General features: G+C 33.3%; 1 protein-coding gene across 2 annotated transcripts; it reads right to left on the bottom strand.

Moving 5' to 3' along the window:
- Positions 1-1,509: 1,509 nt before the first annotated feature.
- Positions 1,510-13,490, bottom strand: LOC133174197 (uncharacterized). Of its 2 annotated transcripts, none has more exons than XM_061309267.1 (5): positions 13,360-13,490; positions 7,034-7,089; positions 3,757-3,931; positions 2,695-2,774; positions 1,510-1,693 (listed from the first exon to the last, which is right to left on the bottom strand). In XM_061309267.1, exons 2-5 carry the CDS (start codon positions 7,086-7,088, stop codon positions 1,569-1,571), a joined length of 435 nt encoding a protein of 144 aa, XP_061165251.1. In that variant the 5' UTR covers position 7,089; positions 13,360-13,490; the 3' UTR covers positions 1,510-1,568. The 2 variants fall into 2 exon arrangements, with proteins under 2 accessions (XP_061165251.1, XP_061165250.1); XM_061309266.1 differs by having other exon boundaries at positions 7,001-7,089; positions 13,360-13,486.
- Between the last annotated feature and the right edge of the window lie 1,092 nt (positions 13,491-14,582).

Here is a 14,582-nt window from a genome sequence, read left to right as displayed (position 1 = left end):
TAAAGTCCTTGAAACACACATAAATGTAGGTTAGTATAAGGAATATCGAGGATAGAAACCTGCATCTTTATAATAAACGAGCGGCAAAACAATGGCATGTATAATAATATTAGCTTTTGTTGCCTGATAAATCTTTATTTAAAAAGAAAATCAACAATGTATCAAAAGGAAATCCTTGTCAAGTGGAATAAAATATTAGGAATATTTTCAATTATTTTACATAATTCTAGTTGATGTATTGTTTGAACAATATCTGCATTAGAAGATAACAGGTGCTCTCTCTCTCCTGGTCTAAGTGTTGTTTCAACAGTATATCAACTAGAAAAAGTGGGGGGAAAAGGAGATCATACAAAACGAAGTCAAAAGAAAGTTTAGAAATCATGAGAGTTGAAAATCGTAGAATGTCATTACTTTTAGCAAAAGGCATCGCTGATATCAATCGTTTCAATGAACGAATGAAATATAAAAATTACGAACAATAATCGAGCTCAAAGTTGATTGGAACAATTCAAATTGAGAGCAGAGCAAACACGGATCTCAAAAAAACATTAGATGTGGGATCATGTGCCATGGAGAAGTAAGCATTCCCTGTTGATCGGTCACATCCGCCGTGTGCTCCTTGTCATGATCAGGCAAACGGAAAATCCGTACACAAGCAAACAAAATGAATATAGATATTAAGTCCAAAACTTAGGTTTTCCTCTCACAATCAATAGCAAAGATGTTGTACTGCAGAAGTATGCATAATCTTTTAATGATACTAACATGTACAGGTGTTTTGCATGAAATATGGAGATGACGAACATTATTCAATCTCAAAGTCCATTTAGACAATACAAATCGGGAGCAGAGCAAACACGGACCTCCAAAAGCATCAGATGTGGGATAAGGTGCAATGGAGGAGTGAGAATCCCCTGCCGACCGGTTACACCCGCCGTGTGCTCCTTGTCATGATCAGGAAAAACGGAAAAATATGTAGACAATTCAGTGAGTAGTGCCTAACAATAACAGTGTAGTATGAAAAAATGTCATTCAGCATTTGACTTAATGATAGGTTGTATTTGCTGTCAAGGTCATTGTATCGATAGTAAAACATCGAAATGTTGACTTCCAACGAGACTGTATATTAAATCCTTGGAATATTTTACTCCAAAAGAAATGTTTTAAGAACTCTTTCAATCATTTGGCCCTCTTTTCCTAAACGTACAGACTATGACTCTATGTTCAACTTTTTTTCAAAGAATTCCTTTTACAGAAAATTGGCTTGTTAGTATCATGTTTGCGTAAAATGTTTAAATTACCTTTAAATTATCAAGATTAGAATAACCCAGGTTGAAAGAAGTTGCTGTTTTGCTAAAAAGAATGATTTTTGCTACTTCTTTCTCTCTTTTATGAACATTTAAGATTTCATATATATTCCATGCGTATTCAAAGTGAATTATGTTCAGTAAAATTATTTATCACATACAATACAATACATTTCCCCACTTCAAAAATAACAAGAGGATGTGTTTTTATAGCAAAAATAAATATTTTTATTATGTACAATATGTACAATATCAACAATGTTAGTATATTCTCCTGAGAAACACAGCGTCTCCATCACTGTATCGATTACACGTGTTCCTGATTGTAGGTGACCGGAAGGGGCTCCTTGTAGGTTCAAAAAATTTCCAATGGTTAATCATTGTAGCTGTCAAGAAAAAAAAGTGCGAATCAGTAATTTATAAACAGTAAACAAACTTTTCATCACTCGTTTTTAAACTTTTGAAATACTTCTTAAAAAAATTACCATTGTTGATTTTCAAAAAGAGCCATCGTTAGCCAAAGATAATAATAGGGATTTAATCTTCATAAAATGATAGAAAACTGGAGATTGAGATTCCTAAAAAATGAAATATTTTAAACTAAGTGTATTGAAGTTTTCCTTAAATAGAGTGTGAAACCTTCAACGTGAGCATTTAACTCCAACTTCACTGGGGCAAAGGCTTTTAAAACTCTCCAACAATAGGCAAAAATCGATATCTCTTATTGAATTGCTCTCTTTTGAATATTCTAACTTAATTCCAGTAAAAGAAATCTTGAAAATGCTCTTATCCTAAGTTGGCGTTGTTTGAAACATTTGGAAAAAAATATTGCTGACGAGGCACTTTAATATAGAACTTTATGTATTTTTTGCTGCATTATTTGAGCTAAGCTTTCATATGTATCCCATAGAGACTTAATACAATAATGATAATTAAATTACTCCTGGATTGTGTCCATCGGGAACAGATTGTCCACTCGTAATGATTTACTTTAAAATGATCGATGTCTAGTAAAACAAATAATAGCATTCAACATATTCTAGAAAATGAGCTCTAGCATTAATATTCGTAGGATTGAAGACCAGGAAGAAATAATGACTTGCGAAATATAAAACTTCAGTTTCTACAAACACTAAAACTATTATATAATCAATGCTTTTTTTTTCTTCATAAAAGTCAGATTAGCCGTAAAATCATATCGTCAGGGATGATATAAAACAGGGTAATTTATTCATCTTGATAACCACAAAATATAAAGGAAGAAGTGCTTCCAATCTCTACGAAGTCTGGATACGTTGTTATTACTGGTCATCGGCACCAAAAACCTGATAGAAACTAATCGCGACTTAATCGTACCACCAAAACCTGATAAAAACTAAATACTCACGACTTAATCGTACCACCAACATGGGGTTCTCGTCAACAAAGGGAAATTGTAGGCACATCATTTCATTTCTGTCGGGGGTTCTGTAATGAAATGGAACAGCGCGGTCAATGTACGTACAATCACTACAATACACTGTTCATTTCTTATACACCAACACATATATATAAATATTTATTTGGAATATTGAAATAATATAAATCTATTTTTGAAGGATCAAACGTTTATCCGTTTTTATCATTCAAATTTGAGGAAGATGGTCTCATTTATTTATCATAGTGAAGATTTTTTTTTCTTCAAGAAGGGTTTTTCATTAAAAAGAATTGTTGATATTAACAATATCGGGTTTAGAAAAGTGCTTGTTAGATTCAAAGTTTCTATGTCCGTTACTAAGCAATTATAGTGTGAAGTAAAGAAATATTTAAAGAATAAAAGCATTAATGGCTTTAATTTGTTCAAAAAAGATTCATGTTATTGTCAATTAATGTAGTTAATATTAAAAAAAAAAAGACTAAAAGTCTGAGGATTAAAATTTAAACGAATGTATTTTTGGGGAGTGAATGCAGTTATCCGGAGTCTTTTAAAATCTAAAATATGTTCTAGTGATCAATTGCTGGGAATATTGTATTACAATTATGTGTTTAGGATATGATTTCCAGATATCTATGAAGGTTATCTTTATCTCCCTTCGTTATTTTATTTTGAATTAGTGACTAAGAACCGTGAGGTTTATCTCTCTTGTTTATTTTCTTATCATCAGTGACTTACTTAAACAGAAAATTCAGGTAATAAAGGTTATCCCCCTTGGTTATTTTACTTTCATAAGCATAACAGTCTCGTAGTCAAAAGTTATAGCCCTTGATTGTCTTATGACTTACATTACATCAATCACGTAGTAAAGGTTATCCCCCTTGGTTATGTTTTTTTTTATAATTAGTGACTTACATAATCATATCAACCTTGTAGTAAAAGTTATCTCCCTTGGTTATTTGATTTTGAATTAATGACTAATCTCGTAGTAAAGGTTATCTCTCTTGATTATCTTATTTTGAATTAGTGACTTACATAAGCAGAACAGTCTCGTAGTAGTCCATTTCCTTACAGAAGTAATATCTCTCGGATTCAGGAGATTGCACTAACACATAATAATAATTAATAGTAATTAGTGTGTTCATGTCATTATCATAAGAATCAGACACCGCCCACTTTCCAAACACTGAGGGTGAAAACGGACATCGTCCTGGAAAAGAAGAACAAGGTGAATATTACATCAGATACAATTATATTTGTAAAACTTAACCTTACTTCCATTTCAATTATCATCGTGTTTGGCAACTAGCCACGAATTTGTCAAAGATATTTCCATGTCTTATATAAACACAAATACTGTTCTGATCCGCTTGTAATTAACTGCTTGTATCTTTTTCATTGATTCATTTGTTTTATTTCACCGCAGTGGCCAATTGCCATTTTATGGCTTTATTCCCCACCGCAGAAAAAAAACAACAACATACAAGTAACACTGAAGTAATCACTGCAACTGTTCTTTGACTGTATATACATTTAAATATAAATATTTTACATTTGCAAATATCTTCCCTCGTAAGATACTGTTTGAGGAATGTCGTTGTTATTACTGTATGAATACAGATTCCTCAGATGATGTTATATTCATTGTAACGTTATACAAAGTCGACGTAATTTAACAGTGATGTCATAAGTGGTCGACGTGTTCAAAGCATTCAATTTATGCCGTTGAGGTCCAAACATGAGGTTTAGATACTAATACAAAAAATTTGTAATAAATGAATCACAAATATAAATAGGATTAATAAGGTATCATTAAAAGCATGTATAGTTATATAAATACGGGTTGGTACTTGATCAGATCTACCATAGGGCCCTTCGGGCCTTATGGAATTTGATCACGTGACTAATCCGTATTGATATCCCGATATATGTTTAAAAAAAACTTTTTCTGTGCTTTTGTATGAAGATTAATTTTATCGTAAGACTATGCTATCATATAAATTTGATAGTTGAAGCTGCTGGTGTACTTTGTTGTCATGGTAAAAAATGTAATTTCATATCCTAGAGATGTCAAAAACAATCCGATACATAAATATAAGATGAAAAATCTAGATTATAAAAGACATTTATTACAATATAAGGACAGATTATTTTAAGTTATTCTTTATTATCAATTAGGAGAAAAAAAATGGTTATCAATTCTTTCTATAAGTTTTTTTATATGATTTATGCTGAAAAGTCATACATGTATTGCAATAAAAATATGGTTGTTGTTATTCATCTGATCTCCTCTACGTCGTACAAATGAAGATCTCTCGATTCAGATGTTCATATCAACCTAATGAAAAGTCAAAAATGTGTGGAATTTATCCTTCCACGCTGAAAAATGTCTCCATAATTTGTAAACGTGTCTGAAAGTTTGAAATAAGGATTGGCGACTTGTGTCTGCTGGGACACTTAACGACAGCAGCAATCTAAAAGATATCAACACGATTCTGGTTAGTTTTAGTTAAGGGTAATAATCATTATATGACATGTATTCATTTTCCCTTCTGAATATCTTTCCTGTGCTCTGTAAAGTAAGATAATCTAAATCAAAATTGGAAAACCAAATGTTTGTGAAAAGAATATTAGAAAGAACTATCTATCAAGGATTGTTTCCTTATTAGGAAATAAGAAAATAATTCAAAACAGTATAAAAGAAACAAAATCACAGTGTTGAAAAATGAGACCTTAGAGAGCTTCTCTGCTAACTATCTAAGAGACATGAAAACACTCCACAAAGCAGTCATGTCACAGAAACAACACACAGTCTAAAATCCGAGATAGTTCTACAAACATTTAACTACAGAGAAGTTTGTGTGTCAATGTATCTATCAATCAGATAACTGATATGGTAACAATAGGTATACGGACCACAACGCTCTCATGGGTTAGGGTTAGAATCTTTTCCTGGCAAATGAATAATAAAGAAATGAAAACCCCTATTAAAACTTTTGACTATCCGTGATTAATAAAAATAAACAGAATATTGAGATTTACGTCAAATTTATATGTATTATAGTCTTGTTTCTCTTTGCTCATGCCTATATATTCCTGTGTTAACAAATGATCCCTTAATATGACCTTCTTTGTGATTCGTACATGCCATATACTCCATATGTAGTCGATTGGGTTTTTTTGTTTGTTTGTTTGCCTAAGTCCCTTCCAGAATTTTCACTCCTGTTGAGACGCCGCCAGTTGTCGGTGAAAGGCTGCAAATTTAGTCTCTTTTACTTGGCACTTATAACCATTGAACAAAGAAGATTCTATTGTCGTTCCAACACCTACTGTGACACAGGACTACGAACTTTACGGTCTCATCTTTGGACCCGGTACCCACATCCCGCAATGGGATTCGAACCTGCGATATAATGATCAAGTCCTTACTGCCCAACTCTAGAACGAGACACTCTAACCACTGCGCAACACGGGCGGCTTCCATATATGAAATCTTATACATACAAGTAATTTTTGTCTTCCAAGTTACTCTTTAAAAGAAGATTTCTAAAAGATCACGTTCGTTTGTAATTATTTCTTGTTCATCCCTCATCTGAGACTCTTGTTACTCCTCACTGAAGATAATTTGAACCCCTTCACCAATCATGCAATCATTTTGGTTGAAATTAGTCCAGTAAAATGAAGAAGTCGAAATTGCGAAATTGTAAAAAGTAAAGAGAATACAGAACACACAGACAGCTAGACAGGACAACAGCTACACGGCCACTGTTTGATCAGAAATTAAAAGTTCACTTAAACCTTTAGTATAGGTGAGCTAAAATTATGATTACACATAACATAGAAAAAAAAATGATTATTGAATGTCTCTAATTGTTTATTAAGTGCCTATAATTTATTTAAATACGCATTCCATACGTCCTGTTGACTTAAAACTGGCAGGAATACATCTCTGTTATCCTCCAAAATTTCCTTTCCAAAAAATGATAACTGTTACACTTTCTGTTTAATAAGAATATCATTATCTGGTTAATCAAATGGAATTTATTTGCCTTACTGGTATTCACAAGATTTTTGGATTTTTTTAAATTAAAATGTATGCTTAAAACATAATTTTCAAAATGTGAACCAAATCGTCATAAAAAAAGTTAAAAAGTAACTCAATTTTTCTCCGAGGATAACATAGACAAATATTCCAGTAAAGGGAGACTACCGAGACAGGGTGATAGACAAAAGACTGGTGCGTGCGCAACAACAGGATATCCGGAAAATGCGTACTTACGGGGTGTTGCCTTCTCTTTGGTTATCAACTCACCATATATGGCTTCAGAAGTTGCTAATATAATTAAAACGGGAACAACAGATTTCATTCTGAAAAGAAAAAAAAATGAGTTTGTGTGAATGAGTTAATTCAGTATCAACATAATTTGTCTTTTTAATTGATTTATTTATTACTTAGAAAAGGAATTGCAAAATGACATTTCATGTTTTTGATAATTGATCAATGAAAGCAGTACCATGGTAGATTGTCAATAACTTTTTTTTTTATTTTTGGTAAATTAAATCAACACCCAGTGGCATTGAAGAAATGATTAATTTATTGAAGGCTTCATCAATGACAACGCCTAAGAAAACGACAACTGATCATTCAAAAAAAGTCAATAGAAATGAAGTCCATTTCCTGACTGACAAAAATGGAAAAGTGTAAAAATAAAAAAAAATATATAATTGAGTCATAGCTTTTATTTCAAGAATAGCGTGATATCTCTTGAAAAAAGAAAGGAGAAATTATCTTAAAGTACAAATATTTCGCCATCATTCGTTCGCTGATAATGAAACCTTTCAATAATATCTTTTTAAAACAAAAAACAATGTCCACTGCAAAAATGACTATTCATTAATGATTGATGACAAAACTGCAGGGAATAAAGGAATTGGTGTGGTTAAAGGGAAATAATGCATGTATATGTCCCCATAGACTGCCACGTATCCGGCGATTATGGCTTATTTAACCAAAAAAAGACCGATAACGTTTGATGAAAAAAAGCAGAAAAAGTATGCACGCAACTATCTGAGGCTCATTCAATATTGGAGTGTTTATGAATGAAATCCTAAGGGCTCCAGGACTACTGATGACGTCATAATTGAGGTAATAAAATAAATGCGGGGAAACAATCTGTGAATGGAAAACTGCAGCCGATTATCTTATTGACCTTGTCCTTTGTATCAGCATATTAAGAGATCATTGTTTATCCTTCCTCGTCATGGAACACTCTTATCAATGAAACTAGGATGATTTAAGTTACCATTACTGAAAATAAGAAATTTGATGGATAAATGAAAACTTTGGGATTACATTTTTTGCGAGAGTAATCCCGTAATCCCCTTTTCCACGGCAGCTATATCAGAAACGGTTCTGGTTTTCAGATTATATTAATTCAATATTTTAAGTTTGATTCTCTCGTTATTTGGAAATGAAAAAGAGAAGTACATTGTAGTTTAACACGCGTGTCAAGTGATTATTGCTCAGAATCCAGAACAATTTTTGGTAAACCTTGGCAGACTAAGGAAGCTCTATTGATAAACACACTTTTTAAGACCTTGGGCGGGTGGGACATGGAGAGACCAAATGATTTCCGTCATGGTATGACATGACATTTTCCTAGACTACTGAATCTTACAGTGATATGGTCTACATGTTTTTTTTTAATTTTTGATTGATTCTATGTTTTACGTATCATTCGAGAACTTTTCACTCGTATAGAGATGTCACCATTTTTGGGTGAAGGGCTTCGAATTTAACCCTTTACTCGGAACTCAGGCCATTGAGCGGTGAGGCAGCTTCATCGTACCAACGGTTTTAAGGTCAAATCCGAAAGATCCGCAACTTTCACTTTAAAATGTTTGGTGAGCGAACAGTTGCTATCTGTTTTTTATCGACTTAGGTCTGTCGCGGCCGTGAATTAAACCCAGGACCTTCCGATCACTGAGGGAGCGCTCTGAGTTACCGTGACGACCCAACAGTGTATAACAGTCAAGTGGTTTTTTTTTTTGTTTTGTTTTGTTTTTTTTTTTTTTTCATTTTCAGCCAAACTTACGATGATTCGAAGATCTTCAAATTTATAAACTTCAGTTTTCAAGAAGAAATAGAAAATAAAAATCAATGAAAATAACGTCTAACAACCTCGTAATCCCACGCAATACACGGAAGCGAAATAATGTGTGAGCATGAGGAAATTGACGCGAATAGGAATTCATTCAGATAGGAAAAAACGGGTTTTACACGAAACATAATCTGGGTTATTCATCAATGAAATATATGGATATACCGAACAGTATTCAAGCTTAAAAGTCCATTAAAACAATTAGTCACAGTCAATACAAATCGGGAGCAGAGAAAACACGGACCTCCAAAAACATCAGAGGTGGGATCAGGTGCCTTGGAGAAGTGAGCATCCCCTGCCGACCGGTCACACCCGCCGTGTGCTCCTTGTCATGATCGGGAAATAACGGAAAAATCCGTCGACAATTCAGTGTGTAAATAATGGCATAACATTTAGTATGAAAAACGTCATTCAGCATTTGACTTAATAATAGATTGTATTTGTATCAAGCTTCAATATTTGTTACAAAAGTGGCATGTGTGGATATTTGTGGTTGTTCATGAATTCTTTGTTTATAAACATGATCTTGCAAGGCAAATCTCAGGACATCGTCTAAATTAATGAGGGTTTTGTTTTTTTTCTTTTCGTTATCATCTTGAAACAAGTATTACAAACTCGTAAGATTCTTTACTTATACCTCAAATAAACCTATTTTATAACTTGATATATCACAGATCATAATTAGCGGTCGTTCTCCTATAATCTAGCGGAATGCCTCTGTTAAACCTTGCCAAGGATTAAAAATGCAAGATCTATTGAACAAAGTATTTTGGAATTATGTTCGGAATATAAACAAATTCAAGACTAGAAAGTTGCAAAGAGGCAATTAATGTATGTTGAAAATTGAAACCTGTAGATACGTCTCAAGACCAAAAATAAGTTCATTGATATTCAGTGTCTTCCTGAATAGATTTTATGATGATCATATAAACACATGCCTCCCTCTTCATTGACTAATGATATAATTAACAATAAAATGAATTGATTTGATTGAAGCATTATTGACAATATAACTTAAATAGGGAAAATATGCCATTCTCTGGCATGTATTGCAATAGGAGATCCATTGACATATCATATTTGACCTTGAAATAACTAGTGGTTCTTCATTACCCGAGGTAGGTTTTAAAAACTTTAAGAAAAAGAAACAGGCTTTTAAATGCAATATGAAATTTCATAGTCTGTCATATGAAAAAGGTGAAGATAATGAATTATGATCAAACTAACAAAACTTCTAAGCAACAAAAAAAAGGTTTACAGGACTATAGTACAGACATCTGAAAACACCAGGGATTGGATCAGGTTCCTAGGAGAAGAAAGAATTCCCAGACGACCGAACATTATAACGACTATAGAATTTGCGTTCTGTAGCTTCAACTTATTTTCAGAAGCCTGTCTTGGTTTAAAAATCAATTATATACCCAAATGGGTATCACTCAGTCTTACTGTTAATTTTACGCAATCATGTGACAGTGTAATCCGACTTTTCGGATCATCACACTGTGGTTTTCTGGATCCATATCACCACTCTATGAAACTGATGATGTAGTACAAAACGTTCCTAAAGAAGTGATTCGTTTAATAGATAAAAGTTGTATAATTGATCCAAGAAGTTTTCTCGTAAATTTATCATAATAACATTAACTTGATCCGAAGAACCGTATCACGGACTCTTTGACAGGCGCGGATCATCAGATTAAACTCGACACTTCGCCTCTCGTTTGATCTGACGATCCGCGCCTGTCAACTCGACGTGATACTGCTCTTCGGATCAAGTTACTGTTACAATTATATACATGTATATTGAACATAATCAGAACAAGCCCTTGTGTACCGAATCAGTTGGAAAACCATATGAAAATTAAAATGGTATTTTATTATATAAATAAGGAGAGTTAACGATGATAAAGTTGAAGTCATCCCGTTTGTCATATATTTAGTTGTTGTTTGCTATTAATGTCTATAGTCAATGAAACATCCAAATATGAAACAGAAGTAGCAGACTCTGTGCTAGGATATATCGTATCATTATATTAATGTTAGTGACTTTTGAACCCTTATAACAGTATTTGGAGTCCGAACTGAAGGTCACGGAAAGCGTTTTCTTCATATTTAGAAGTTATTGAGTAAATTCTGCTTAAAAAGAATATAGGCCACATTAACTAGCATAAGGTATTTGCATTACTAAAATTAATTCTGAAAGGATGGGATATGTTTGTTTGTTGTTTAATCCCTCTCGAGAATTTTTCGCTCATATGAAGACCCCATCACATGCCGGTGGAGGGCCTCAAACTTAGACCTATACTCGGCACTCAATGCCATTGAGCAGTGAGGAATCTTTTTCGTGCCAGCACCTACTGCAACACGGGGCCTCGGTTAATACGGACTCATCCGAAAGACCGGTCTCCAACTCCCGCAGTGAAAATCGAACCCGCGACGTAAGGATCAACTCCTTACTTCGCGACTCTAGAACAAACACTCTAACTACTGCGCAACGCGGGCGACGGATGGGATATGTTTCGCCATTATCATCTTGTGTTAATCAAATAATTTATAAGTTTATCAAAATATAAAAAAGAACTTTTATGACAAGAGATACGGGGAAAAAACAACCAATCATTGACACATTGATAAATTCGGAAGAGAACTTTCTGAAATGAATAGAAAAGAGAAATCTCGAAATGTCATTTTATTCTGAAAGTGGTAACACTCAATTATTCTGTCAAATTATAGATTTTGCCTACTTTATTAGACTTCTGGAACAATTACCCGGATGTCACTACTGGTAAAGTATTACTGTTTCAATCACACGATTGTAAGTCAAGTGTTCACGTCTGTCAAAACATAATCCGTTGGACGTTATCACTATTTCATTACCTTTTGTTATAACCAAGTGGTAATTGCATAACATGAAATGAGTCGTGTGTAGGTATGTTGTGTTCCAATGTTTTAGGTGGGCGGCTAATTGAGAATGAACAGAGCTCTTCTCCCAACCGAACATTGCATTATAAATTTACTATTCCTATCTAGCGAGAAATCAAGAAGGGGGTTAAAAATAATAGGGGTGACATGATCTTGGAGCAATTAATATAGTGAAAGAGTATATCTGTGCCAATTACGTGATAAAATCACTCTAGGGTATACGACAGTACAAGCAAATACCCTCACTTTGCTATTGCATGACAATCTTCAATAAATTCAAGCAGATACAAATAGTATCTTTTTTTTATCAATAACTGTATATTTGCCAACAAATCAAGAATTTATTAACACTTGCTAATTAAGGGGAAAAATCGTTCAGACAAACAGTAAAAGGATGAAAGCAATCAAACTGATGAAGTAAAGGACAATATGACCTAAAGCTGCTATGATATAAATGTTTTATTACAACTACTTATGTATCTTTATATCAATAAAATGATACCAATAGCATCCCTGCAAGCAAAAGTCTTAAATCAGTATGCGATTTCTCCGACAATGAGACAATTTACAAACAGATTGGAACATAGAGTGTACATTGGATGTACTCTAGTTTCAATAATGTGTGGCAGAGAAGAAATTGTGGGTCAAGGGAATCCAGTAAAAAGAGCGAGCACCTGATAAGAGAAGTTTAGATTACGAAAGAGAACAAGAGTTATTAATGCGTGGTAAGGGTAGCTACGCTGATGTTATATATTTTATATAAAGCACGAAGCAAAACAGAGACGTTCGTCATTATACATCTTAAAACATTTCTCTCTGTTTTTAGATATGCATGTCCCTAGTTTAAACACTTTTTTGCTAATATTCAGTATTTCTGTTGAATATTGATGATTCGAAGAATTAAAAACCTACGCATGTCAATTTTATGTTGAATCTGTAAGGCCTGTTTTATTGACGTATATTTATCTGACAGAAAGCTTTTATTTAAAAGAATATAATACAGAAATACATTTTGTAATACTCGATGTTATCGAGAAAGTGTCATAATTCATGATGTTTAACACAGAAAGTCAATTATTTGACAGCTTCTACTCTCTCTCTTTCTCTCTGCATGCTGAACAGAAGTTGGGTGATTAATTTTATTATCTAATGCAAAAATGTGTTTTTAACATCACAATGATGTATATGAATGAGGGAAAGAGGAATGGTAAAATAATTAAATGAGTTTTTTCCTTGTGTTGACAAAAAGGAAAATTAAATAAATATAAAATTAGCTTCCATAGCTCCAGAAATGCATTTCAAAATAATGGAAGAGTGAAACGACATACTTAATTTTTCATTCCTTTGTAGCTATTTTTGAAAAGATGAAAAACGAAATGAAAACCAACATAAACCAGTTTACATATCATTACCTTTTTACGGAAAAAGGATTTCTCCCAACTTTAACTGAATATATTTCATTCATGTCTCTTGCAAAAAAGTGAAATAAAAAAATAAAAGCATAAATAAAACCACAAGAACAAAACAATCAGTATCTTTTAAGAAAGGAACTTACTTGTATTAGAGTTAGGTAATTGCTTTTAATAATTCCCTCAATAGATGTGGCCATTTGTATGCTCGCAATGCTTATATACACTGCCACCAACCTGCGTCATATATTGGAAAACCCATCCCTTGATGCCCCCCATGTTCTAGGTTCCAAATATTATGAATATCCTGGGCCTCATCTCTAATCTATTAAAATTATATGATGCAGTCCTTCCTGACGTTATCAGATCGGGTTTTTAGTATTGGAGAGTTTGTAAAAAAGAGTGATAAACTGATTTCCGCAATCTGTCCATCGGAGTATTTAGAATTAATCTCAATAATGGCCTACGGAGACTTATGATTGGGTAAATGCTAGGTGTGTATAAAAGTCATAGATACTGTTGGTTTACGTTTATTCAATCTGTGACAATATCATGTGCAGCATTGTTCAACACCGATTTAATATCTTCATATCCTTACGATCAAGGAAAGGTGACAATTGCAAATAAAAAAAGGAGACCCACCATTTGTCGCCTCGTTTTTCGCGCCAAAATGTCAGTGGTGAGATTATAAATTACAGATGAGAAAGCTGTTCCAGATCATAAACAGATAAGGTTACTTGTAAAAGATGAAGCTCTCTACTGATATTAGGTCCTCATCTCTGGCTCTTGATGAACAGTGTGATACTGCCAGACATAACTTCACTCTAAGATCAATCAATCACCACTCAGGAAGACGAGAGAGGACATATTACTCCTGGACGATCTTACCCCGCTCTTATCTTTGATCAGGCTTTCTGTTTCAGTGTCACTGAATTCCATCTATTCTTTTCACAGCCTATCAAATAAAGATGTACACTTAAATGAAATGATTCAAAGACAGATTTTTTTTTACATAAAGATTGCTTTACTACGTACCATTATCGTTCAGGCTCTTGCGGTTAAAAAAACGGCTGACAATTTAACCTGTCAAAGATTTAGTTCGTCTAAAATCTTTTTTCCCCTTAGATATCATTTCGTCAAAAGCACAGTTTTTTTTACTTCCAGTTAAAATCATTATTTTCTATAACTTTGTTAGCTACCTGATTTTTTTTTTTGGTTTCGTTGGTGTGTTTTAGTATTTATTATATTGTCGACAACCAAACAACGAAATATGAACAGCTGTAAGATGAAACCAATTTGAAATAACGTCATTTTTTCATATATGTATGCGATGAATTTAACATTGATCGAGCAATATTTTTTACAAATA

The sequence above is a fragment of the Saccostrea echinata genome, unplaced genomic scaffold (assembly GCF_033153115.1).
Source record: "Saccostrea echinata isolate AGI-Se365-2 ecotype Australia unplaced genomic scaffold, CSIRO_AGI_Sech_v1 ptg000057l, whole genome shotgun sequence".
NCBI lineage: Eukaryota > Metazoa > Mollusca > Bivalvia > Ostreida > Ostreidae > Saccostrea > Saccostrea echinata.
Note: the sequence above shows the minus strand (reverse complement) of the source record. Positions and strands in the feature narration are given on the sequence as shown.